We start from the raw sequence: 12,546 nt of genomic DNA, 5'->3' as shown, positions 1-12,546 counted from the left end.
TCAGATGAAAAAGAAATATCTACAAAGAAACGAGAATCAAAATGGCATTAGGCTCTTAAACCAGACGTTAGATGACAATGAAACATGCCATCACAAATTCTCAGGGAAAATTCATTTCAACCTAGACTTCCATACCTAACCAAGTTTATCAGTTAACTTAGAAGTTCACTTTTAGACTTCCCTCTCTTATCTTCCTCAAGAATCCTCTTTTTGAGGTTAAAATTTCAACTTAATTCTATTATATAGCCTATAAAATATTTCAAAGAATTGGTTATAATCTGATCTCCTTTAATTCTTGAAACTTTCCTAGAGAGGTTCAAAGGCTTACTTAGTCTCTGTAGACAGAGACTTAAAGGATCAGAGCCATTCCAATGCCTAACCTAAGTTACAGTGATCTCCAACTTGGCATCAGAGATATAATTAGTGAAAAATATAGGCCAAATTACACTGAATTGGCCTAAAACACACAGTTAATTAAACCTTGTTAACCAAGAACTGCTTTCTTCACAAATTCAGAGGGAAGAGGAATGATTGCTCCAATTCCACCCTGCTGCTGCTGCTGCTAAGTCGCTTCAGTCATGTCTGACTCTGTGCGACCCCACAGACGGCAGCCCACCAGGCTGCCCCATCCCTGGGATTCTCCAGGCAAGGACACTGGAGTGGGTTGCCATTTCCTTCTCCAATGCATGAAAGTGAAAAGTGAAAGTGAAGTCGCTCAGTTATGTCCAACTCTAGGTAGCGACTGCAGCCTACCAGGCTCCTCCGTCCATGGGATTTTCCAGGCAAAAGTACTGGAGTGGGGTGCCATTGCCTTCTTCGAATTCTACCCTATGCCTGCCTTTACCCAAAAATGCCCTGATGGGACAACAGGAAGGTTTTAAATGAAGCCAGTCCAGGGTTAGTCTTGCTAGCCCAATGGATGTCACCAACAGAGAGACTCTGTGTGGATGATTATTATGGCTAGTAGTTATTGACAGGCATGCTTTGTGCTGGAAGCCTGGTGTGCATGACCTCTAATTCTCACAACCACACTGCTGGTCAGGTAGTATTACTGCCTTTTCACAAATAAAACTTCAAAAAGGTGAAATTAGTAATTTGCTCAAATTCATACAGCTTATAGGCAGCAGGCATGGCATCCAAGTTGAAGGCTGGCTGACTCTAAGCTACATGTGCTATTTCCATACACCATGCTGCTTCTCTATCATCCCTATGAAAGGACAGGTATGTTCTCTCTCCCTCTCTCCTGTCTCTCCACTAACCAACTCCCATTATCGCATCAAGTAAGCAGAGATCTGTCCCAAGAGCAAGCTATCAGACAATTTTTGTCTAGGGCTCAAGCAGATAAACAGTAAATATGAATCACAAGCCCAATCTGAAGCTCCAATTGTATCTAACACTTTCAAGATGTAGAACTTTTAACCCAATCTTTTTCGTGGTGGGGAGAAGGAACTACAACATCTTTATCTTATTTGAGCACTTTATCCCCTGGCGGCTCAGACGGTAAAGAATCCACCTGCAATGGAGAAGACCCAGATTCGATCCCTGGATCAGGGAGATCTCCTGGAGAAAGGAATGGTAACCCACTCCAGTATTCTTGCCTGGGAAATCCCACGGACAGAGGAGCTTGGCAGACTACAGTCCATGGGGTCGCAAAGAGTCAGATATGACTGAGTGACTAACACTTTTCATTCCTAATACAAATCTATCTGATATCCAGACTGGACATTAAACTGAAAGCTCTTAATTCACTGTAATTTTAGTGTTGTGATTTCTTAGTAAATTTCAGAATGCCTACAGTAAAGATAATAATTTTCTATGGATTAACACAAACCTTTCTGAATTTTATCAAAACAAGCATCTTCTCTATAATAGTTCAATAAATAAGACTTTTCTCACATTTCAGAAATATTCCCATGTGGATATGTATTTTTTAAATTCTGAAATTTTGCTGTGGTTTATCAAATGGTTTAAGGAAGAAAACTGATAGAGCACATATATTTTAAAAAATGGTAAGATACATACACATTCAAGAATCAGCCCGTAGAACAAAGAAATAAATATTTTATCATGTTTCCTGTGCTAGTAACTCCTAGAATCAATAAACAAGTCCTTTGACTGTATTGATCCTCAGAGTTTATGCATCAAACATAAAGGGGTTTGGATTTATTTAACCATTCCCCAAACAACTTTTAGTTGGATGTCTTCACTATGAAGTTGTTCTTAATTAGGAGCTAACACAAGACCAACTGGTCAAAACACCTAAACCAGAAGGCCAAGGCCACCACACTCCACATCCTCAGGGGTGCAGTTGACACTGTGGCTAGACAGTGAACAGTGGCAGGCAGCAACCCTGTAGACAGACCCTCAGCTTGTCTACATGCTCCACCTCCAGCAATGGCTTTGCCATTTGCCCAGTTGCACAGAAAGCTCCCTGAGAGGGAGCTTCAAACCCTCCCTCTTCCTCAACCCTAAATTTAATCCAAATCCTACTTTCTACATACGTCACAAAGCTGCTTCTGCCAAACTCAGTTACTGAGAGAACCTTATTTCAAACCATCATCAGCTGTTCCTCACATGGACTTCTACAACCTCCTCCTATAGTGTATTTTTTTTTTGTTTCTGATTTTACGCTGACCTTGTCTGCTCTCAACATTACCATTAAGGTTACTTTTCTAAACTGTAAATCTAGGTATGTTATTATTAATCTACTTACAACCTTCTAACAACTCCCCTCTTAGTACAAGATATTTAAGAGCCTGTACGATTTGTGCCCTTCCCTATCTTACCACTCATTTCTCACCACTTCCTTCATTTGCCTCAGCAAACGCATTATTTGTACCCCAAGCAAAAGTCTCTGAACTTATCTTTTCCAGCTCCTTCCATTTAAGCATGCTCCATTCCTCCCCTCTTGGCTGCCCACTGAACATTTCATTCCCCTTTCAAATTAAGTTCACCATACACTATTTTTTAAAGATGTGATAATGGTGTTACTGTTTCATTTTTTAAAAATCCTTGTCTTTGCAAACTATATACTCAAATACTTACGAATGAAATGATAGGTAGAATTTGCTTCAAAACAACTTAAGGAAGGAAGGAAATGCATAGGAGTAGAGATGAAATAAATTAAGATATGTCTTCAAGCAAGCTTCCACAGAACTTGGGCTTGTAACACTTCTATGGCATTTAGCTCAATCAAGTGTACCCCAAATTTCCTAACATCTTTTCACTTAGTGCTTCCAAAATACTTGGTACATCCAGTTATATACACACTCAATGGTAGTTACCTGTTTCTGTTTGTCTTCTCTCCATGACTGTGAACTTTAAAAAGTCAGAGACATTCACTGTTTATTTCTAACAGCTAGCATGGTTCTTGGCTTATCATGGTTTATCAATAATGTTTGTAAATAAATATATACAAAAAAAGTAAACATGGGCAAGAGTAAAACAATAATAGTTCACATACAATTCACTTATCTCATGTAAACATATTTTGAATATAACATTTGAAATAACATTTTTGTAGTAGAAAAACAATGGAATAGGGCATCAGCGCTGTCTGGGTAGATTCTGCTATAATGGGTTAATAATTAAGAAAGCATTTGGGCCCCCTCTAAATTATTTCCTAACGTAGATATTGGCAGTAATATGGTAAGTTTTAGTAAATCATTGCAACTCTTATTTGCCTCCACTATCCACCAATAAACACTACTTATCCCAAACTCTACTGCTTTGTAGTATTAACTGTATATACACACACACGAAGAAACGCAATATTAGAGTAGGGACTAGAAACTGTGGAATAAAACACACTTGATTTCAAATGTTCACCCTAATGCTAGCTGTATATGTAACTTTGGACAATTTACTTCCACTGAGTCTCAGTTACCCAATCTGTAAAACAGTGATAACACCAACATTATAAGGTTGCTGACACTAACAAAGTATAAGCTTAGGCACAAAGATATTATTTAGTGAAGATTTACTATTACCTATTTTTGTTGTTACCAACCTGTTACAAATCTCCAACTAAATAATCTCTCTTAGGACAAGAGGATAAATCTCTTAGAATAAGTTTTAAAAATTGTTCATATTGACCTGATAACAATCAAACCACATTTAGATAAAAACCAGAGATAAATGTTGAGAACATTATGCTAGGTAAAAGAAGCCAGACACAAAAGACCACATATTATAGGATACCATTTATATGAAATGTCCAGAATGAGCAAATAAAGAAAGCAGAATGGTTGCTTAGAGTTGGAGAGGATGAAGAGGGATGATATGAGTGATACTTCAAAGAACATGGGGTTTCTCCTTGGGGAAATGAAAAAAATTTCTAAAACTAATTGTGAGGATAGCTGCACAAGCTTATGAATATACTAAAAACTGTTGAATCGCACACTTTAAATGGGTGAATGGTACAGTATGTGTACAAAGCTGTTACCATAAAAAAAAAAGTTTATTTCAAAACTTAAACTGAATATAGGATTAGAAAGGAGTATCTAACTCCTATTCATCTCCGATCTAACTGTTCTAATTAAAAGACATGAAAGATGTCAACAAGACCTAGAGTGACATCTCGTTGATCAATCAGAGGCACCCAGAGAATATTTTGTTTCCTGCAGCTGTTGCAAGGTAGTGCCTAACTCATCATCACCAGATCTTCTCTAACTTTCCCTATTGTACAAACTGATGTTTCACCAAGTAGCATCTTGACCATGCAGCTGCAAAGTGAAACTATAGGAGGGTGAAGATCACTGCAAAGAAATTAGGGATGTCTGGAAGCTGTCTCAAATTAATGGAGAACTTAAGGAACAATTTGAGTAACAAGTGGATGACTCAAACACTCCACTTTCAGAGAGACAAAAAACTCCTAAGTGCCATAAAGCAAAGCTACCAAACCCAGCCTGACCAGAACCAAGAGCCACAGCTACTGGAAGGGAAGAAATGTGTCATTAATACCTTAGATGAGGCATAATGTCCACAGATTTTCAGCTATAGCATTCATATATTCAACAAATATTTCACATCTAATATGCCAAAGGGTTTGATGGGGAAGATATGTAAGTAGCTAAGATGCAACAGATAGTTCTTGTCCTCAAGAAACACTTTAGAAGCAATCACAACATCTAGACAGCAAAGATAGAGATCATTCTGACTTCAAAGGCAGCTTATACTGTGAAAGAGTGTGCCAATGTACACTACCCACAACACTACTACTTGCTATGTCATCATCTTTTTAAATGAGACCTTCAGAGGGAAGAAATCTGCCAAGATGGACACTAAAGACTCTAAAAGCTATTTAGCAGTCTCTTCGATTCAATTCCTTTGGAGAAGGAAATGGCAATCCACTCCAGTATTCTTGCCTGGAGAATCCCATGGACATAGGAAACTGACAGCCTACAGTTGATGGGATTGCAATAGTCGCACACGACTTAGCGCTATCTTTCTTTCTTTCGATTCAATGATTTCCTGAAATTTTTAATGAGAAGAATATTTGAACATCTGTTCATATTCTTCTTTGACCTATCAAGTAATGAATAAACATCACAGGAATTCAGAGATACCATCTCTCTCATGTTATGAAGAGCATTAAAGCTGAGTGCTAATAATGGCATCTCGGCATTCTCTATCACGGATAAAATCAGGCCATTCCTGTGTATGTTTGGCACAAAGCCCTCTCAATCCTAAACTTCTGAAATCAATATAGGTTTTAACTTAAAATGCAGCATAAAAGAAGTGTCTTTACTGGGAGGCAGAAACAAGAGAAAAGCTAATTAATTACAAGGCATTCAACTGGTTTGATTCCAAAGCCAACAGTTTAATATGATTATTACTTTGAAGGGAAAAGGGATGACTGTTCAACAGTTTGTGTTCTGCACCTATAAACCTATAAATGCTCAACACACTTCCACCATCCAGCCAACCATCAAAACCTGTACTCATGCTTTTTCTATCCCTTCAGTGACCAAAATGGCAATTTATACAAACTGCTTCACCTACCCCACCACTTCCACCAACTTCTCAACCCATTATAGCTTATCTCCTCTACATCCTCTCCACTGGCCCATGCTTTATTGAAATTATTCTAATTAAGATACCAATAACTTTTTATTATAATTTTTAAAGTTCCTTTCCACTTACAGTTATTACAAAACATTGGCTATATTCCTCATGTTGTACTATACATCCTTGAGCCTGTATTATACCCAATAGTTAAAATAAAAATTTTTACATACGGTAATATACATGAGGGATGGGATGGGGAGGGAGGTGGGGGGTCCAGGATATGGGGACACATGTATATCTGTGGCTGATTCATGTTGATGTATGGAGAAAACCATCACAACATTGTAATTATCCTCCAATTAAAATAAATTAATTAATTTAAAAAAAGAAAAAAAGAAAAAAAATTTTAATTAAAAAATAAAGTTGCCTTTCCACAAAAACAAAGGCTCACTGAAAAAGACACCAATGACTTCTTAACTGCCTAAAGAAAAAGGCCACTCCCTCCTCAGTGACTGACACTCTTAGAAATTCTTATCTTTGACAGTGTTAAAGATTTTTCTCTTCCTCTTTTTCCTAAACCTTTCTGATTTTCATGGGCTCTTCTCTGCCTACTTCTTAAATTCCCAAAGGATCAATACTTGACATTCTTATTTGATAAGCACTTTCTGGGGCCCACCATCCATTTCCAGATAGGACAGGATACCAGCTATACAACCTCTTGTCCCGAATTTCTTCCTCTCTAGTCACAAACTCTCTCAAAAGCACCAAATTCATATTTTTAACTTCCACAGAAACATCCACCAGATTGTTCCCAGCAAACAACCCAAACTTTAAACAGGTCCTAAATCACTTTCTTTCCACTGAATTTATTTCTCCTCCCAGGTAACAGCATAACCAGGCAGTCATCTCCCAAGGTAGAATACCTTAGGGTCCTCCTTGAATTCTTTCTTCCTTAAATCCCTACCCCTAAATCTATCACCAAATCACATTCATTTTACTTCCTAAACTCTCTTAAATTGAACTCCCCTTCTATACTCCCACTATTATATAGGTACTCAGATCTTCTTTGTCTCATCTAGGAACCATTTCGACTACTCTCTATCACTAACTCTCCTCACCTATTCTTACTCCATATTACTACTAGGATTATCTTCCTAAAATAAATTCAAGTTTCAAACAGGGTATTAATATTTTTCCTTGTCAGAGTGGCAAAAATTAAAAGGGGAAACAATGTCCTACGCTGGTCAGAATGTAGGGAAATGGACATTCTCATAAACTTGGTGGGTGGAGTTAATACTAGGATTAGGCAAACTATCAAGGCAAATATAACCAGACTTGTAAATATGTGTACCCTTTGATCCATCAATACTAGTTCTAGGAATGCATTCTAAGTAATTAAACAGAAAGTGCACAAAGATACAAGTACATCCTAAAGTTCCCATGATTCTCAGAAGAGGCCAAGACTCTTTTTGACATACTATACCATTTTCCTGGAATGGCTCCTCCTCATCCATGACCTTCTTCATCTTGTTAAACTAGGAACTCATCGTTGAGTTCAAAGGTCAGCAACTCCATTCTGTCTCCAGATTAATTTAGTCATACCTCTACATCATAGTGTGACCTATCTTTCTCTCCCATTGTAGACTGCAAGCTCTCCAAGAACAATGGTTTTTTGTGTTTTTTTATTTAGCATATATCCATATTCTTGGGTTTCCCAGGTGGTGCAGTGGTAAAGAATCCACCTGCCAATGCAGGAGACACAAGAGATGCGGGTTTGATCCCTGGGTTGGGAAGATCCCCTGGAGAAAAAACGGCAACCCACTCCAGTAATTTGGCCTGGGAAATCCCATGCACAGAGGAGCCTGGCAGGCTATAGTCTATATTTGCACTATCTACACAAATTTCTGAAACACAGTAGAGGCACAATAAACGTGTTGGAGTGAAGGCATTTTTCTTCTTTTCACAAACAATTCTCTGATTTCCAAAATCTTAAGAACTTTTAAAAGGTTATTTCCTAAAATGCTGGTGGACTCCAACATGTTCTATTAAATTAACTGTAACAGGTATTCAAGCAAAGCAAACAGTCTTGTAAATTTGTATGAGCAAACAGTCTGTGAGTCTTGTTTGAATTTAGTTCCTAAAGGCATGGGAATTTCCAGACTGGGTCAGAACTGTGGTCTATTCAACTGTGGATTTTATCTCTGACAGAGGCACGAAGAAACAGATTGTAAGACGACACAGCTGTCCTCCCAGATGTTAGAGGTGTGTTCCAAAACAGTTACTTTTCTTCGATAATCTAGTATGAGTCTGTCACATTTGAAATCATGTTTTGGAATCATTTGTTTAAATACTATGCCAGAGCTCTTTTCCATGCTGTTATAATAAACAGCACTTTACATACTGTATAAGTACATAAGTCGGAGAAGGCAATGGCACCCCACTCCAGTACTCTTGCCTGGAAAATCCCATGGACGGAGGAGCCTGGTGGGCTGCACTCCATGGGGTCGCTAAGAGCTGGACACGACTGAGCGACTTCACTTTCACTTTTCACTTTCATGCACTGGAGAAGGAAATGGCAACCCACTCCAGTGTTCCTGCCTGGAGAATCCCAGGGATGGGGAGCCTGGTGGGCTGCCGTCTATGGGGTCGCACAGAGTCAGACACGACTGAAGCGACTTAGCAGCAGCAGCAAGTAAATAAGTATTATGTTAGTACATCCATATACAAGAATATAAGTAGTTTGACTACACATTTTTCTTGTAAGTTTCAAGAGGGTTCCTAATTCTAATAAAGGCTTGTAACAGCCTAATCACATCCTTCATGATTTCACAAAGTTCAGTTCTATTCCTTTCCACCTTTGTCTTTCTAGACGAAAGAAATTTCATCCTTCTATTGTGTCCTTAAAAAGAAATGACTCTATCCTGTATCATTTCAGTTTTCTTAATTTTGAGTTATCTTACAGGGTCCAGACTGAAACAACAATGAAGAAAGGTCAATGAGATTTAATTTAACTTTATAGAAGTCAAGAAAATATCCTCCCAACCTAAGTTAGGAAAGACAACCTTTGAAAACACCTTTGACAATCACTGTACCACAAGACTTACAGGAAATCATAAGGTAGTCCTCACAGTTGCCTTTGTCATCCTCCTGCTGGTCCACAGGGATCCCGTTGGCATCTATGACTGCTTCTGAGGCACAATCTGCTACCAATACTTCTTCTGACACTACATCGGCTGTCAGAGGATCAGTGACGATTTCTGCCTCTACTACGCTATCATGAACAACGTGTTCAACGTGTCCAATGTCAGACACGTGTATGGACTCACTCGTCAAGACGTGTTCTGGCATAGACATTGAGGCTGAAGTAATATCAGAAGCTAAGACGTCATCTGGGACTGTGCAATGTGCTAAAGACACTTCTTCTGTTACATCTGAGTCCAGCACTTGCTCAGGAATGATGACTGTTTCAGATACATCTGCTTCTTCCATGATATCTGGACATTGAACATCTTCTATAACAACGTCCTCGATAACATCTTGGATTACAACTGAGTCTGGGTCATCGGGAACAAAGTTATGCACAGTTATGTCTGAATCCACAACATCTGAAACAAAAACAGTTTCTTGTACTTCCACAACAATTTGATCACCATCCATGTGTGTAGCATCAGCTCCTTAAAAAAACAAAAATTAAAATCACAAATTTCAGGTAGACCTGCATGACTACCTCAATTAATACAAATGTTACTTAAGTTCTACCAGGAAAACAGTCTAGAGCGCCTCAGTTGTCTCAAACATTAAGACAGATTAAAGAAATAAAGAGGAACTCTATTTTTGAATCATATCAGAAATTAGAAATTCTTAACACAAGAATTTTTATACTCATCCCAAATCAACTGATAAGGAAATAATAGAAAAATTGAGACAGTCACACAAAAAAATATATTCATGAAAGTAATTTCCTAGACTAAGATTAAACCCACATGTATAGATACTTGAGGGATGATTATGATTATAAAAATTAGTAAGTAAAGCAACTTCAGGAGGTAAATATACCATTTCCCTCATTATATGTTTTTCACTTCTTTCCCTTCTTGCTCCATGTCTCTTTCATGTTTTTTCTTCTTTTCATCTCTCCCATGTTTTCTTTTACTTCCCTTCCATTTTTTCCCCTTTCTCCTGTTTTGTTTGAGGACAATATCCCACCAATATCCTCCATTTATGACTATGGAAATTCAGAAACTATCTTCTGAATCTAGAATATAAAAAGGATTGGGCCATAAATAAAACCAGGGCTAGAAGGCCACAGTTATAGAGGAAAGACAATTGGTTAAGGAGCCTCTGTGGAAAGGTAAGATGAATAGAAGTGTAGCTGCTCTGCAGCAGTGGAGGGTAAAGTTAGTTGGAGCAGGGCCTGATCCAACTTCACCAGGGTAGTCTGCCTCCATCCAGCTTCCTCCCATCTTCCCATATCCCAATCCCCCAGGGAGTTCTTAAGAATATAAGAAACCCTATTCTAGTCCACTCTGCAGTTAACGAATGAAGGTAGAGGGTTGAATCATTTGAAGCCCAGTGAGATTAAATGACTTCACCAAGATCACACAGTTTGCACAGATTATGGTGCTCAGTAAATATTACTCTGAATGAATGCCACAAATGAGAATCAAAATCAGATATCCTTGCCAAAACATAATGTAAGACAAAACAAATCCAGTATCTTGGCTCCTGATCCAGAAAAAAGCAAACATATTTTATAAAAGTCTTACCTAAAAAGCTATTCAGTCGATTAGCACTTCTGGATGTGACTCAGACCAAGCTGAGTCCAAGCAGCTGCCTAACTCAATGACTGTATCAATGGCCAGGCCCACAGAGACACACATGGCTTTTTAAAAAAACTTTTTAACAAACACAAATAATCAACAAGGGCCAAAGAACCTTTAAAAATGTAAGACATCTTAAAGCCAGTTAATATTCATTTAAATTTTAATTATTCCTAGAAATAACAAAGTGTTTGCTTTAATTCCCATAGAACTCACACAAAATGTTTTATACTGTTTTCAATATTCTCAATGTAACATCAAGTAATAGAGCACTGTAATCTCCATTTTGCAGGCATGAAGATGAAAGCATTTAGTGGCAAGAGTACCGGTTAAAAAATCTAAACCACAGGGCAGGATTTGGACACTTATTAGTTTTGTGACCTTGGGCAAGTCATTTAACCTCTGAGTTTAGGTTTCCTCATCAGTAAAATGAGGACAGTAGTATCTGCCATGCATACCTCACAGGACTGTTGTGATGATCAAATGGGAATATATGGGAAGTGTTCTGAAAAACTGTAATGAAAGGTTTCATTATTATTAGGACATATGGAAATGGACGCCCTGGCAGATTAAGTGACTTGCTCAAAGATAAACAAACACCATAAGTGTTAACAATCAGGGCTAAAATGCAACAGCCCTTCAATTTACCCCTCAGCCCATGATCTAGGCTTGCATGCAGCAAGATTAAGCTAGTAAATAGCGTGCGTTTTTCTCAAAGAGCTTAGTCTCTCCTTCAAGCACATTAATTATACTTCATGTTCTAAAGAAGAAAGAATCATAACTTTGCATTTATCATTATCAAGCTGAAATTACCAAAGGTGAATCAAAAGACTATCCCATATTGTTAAGAAAAATACACAAACCCCCATTAGATTTAGAGATTAAAGAAAAGTTAAAATTAAATATCATTAATATTTAATTTCCTGATAGTTAATTACTATTTCCTTAATATACTGTAATAGTCATTTCAAGTCCCATGGAAAACTCATTAACATTTTATTTATAAGGATTCCTAGTTAATGTTATATAAAACCATTTTACATTACAAAACCTAGCATAATAACTTCACTATGTTATATAATGGGAACCATGAGTAATTAAAAATTGTGAATACTTTTTTTCTTCTATTTTTAGAAATTCATAAATTTAATTTTTCTTGAACAGTTTGGGGAGTGAGGTAAGACTCCATCTTCCTGAAGCAAATGGCTCCTTTTGTTACCTTGTGAGAGAGAGGATTTTAAAAGTAGGATGGTGTCAGAAAACAGACTGCCTTAGGTTTATACTTTACCTGCTGGATAATGGGAAACAGAGAAATGACAAGATCCACATGTTATTTTATGATGAGTACTCTGCTGGGCTAGGCAAAAAAGACTAATGGGAAGGAAAAGAATTTAAAAGTTACTGAAGACTAAGAATGAGATGATAGAGTTCGTCTATGTGGAAGAAAGTAGAATGAAGAGATGTAAACAAGGAATATCTTCAAAGGAAGAACTTTAATAGAACTTAATGCTATAATTGAACTATACACTAAGGTTTTGATCCTATTGCTGTTGCTGCTCCTGCTGCTGCTGCTAAGTCGCTTCAGTCGTGTCTGACTCTGTGCGACCCCATAGACGGCAGCCCACCAGGCTCCCCCGTCCCTGGGATTCTCCAGGCAAGAACACTGGAGCGGGTTGCCATTGCCTTCTCCAATGTGTGAAAGTGAAAAGTGAAAGTG

The 12,546-nt window shown here is 37.8% G+C and overlaps 1 protein-coding gene across 6 annotated transcripts in view; it reads right to left on the bottom strand.

Moving 5' to 3' along the window:
• Window positions 1-12,546, bottom strand: part of ZFX (zinc finger protein X-linked) — a 40,438-nt gene that overhangs the window by 10,787 nt on the left and 17,105 nt on the right. For 5 of the 6 annotated variants that reach the window (XM_027535254.1, XM_027535258.1, XM_027535253.1 and 2 more), the window contains exon 3: window positions 9,114-9,683. In XM_027535254.1, the coding sequence (XP_027391055.1) occupies window positions 9,114-9,683 (570 nt within the window). Of the gene's footprint in view, window positions 1-9,113; window positions 9,684-11,287; window positions 11,343-12,546 lie in introns of all 6 variants that reach the window. The other variant, XM_027535257.1, reaches the window with a different exon arrangement.

The sequence above is a fragment of the Bos indicus x Bos taurus genome, chromosome X, assembly GCF_003369695.1.
Source record: "Bos indicus x Bos taurus breed Angus x Brahman F1 hybrid chromosome X, Bos_hybrid_MaternalHap_v2.0, whole genome shotgun sequence".
In the NCBI taxonomy this organism is placed as follows: domain Eukaryota; kingdom Metazoa; phylum Chordata; class Mammalia; order Artiodactyla; family Bovidae; genus Bos; species Bos indicus x Bos taurus.
The sequence above is the reverse complement of the archived record's forward strand: the minus strand, read 5'-3'. Positions and strand labels throughout refer to the sequence as shown.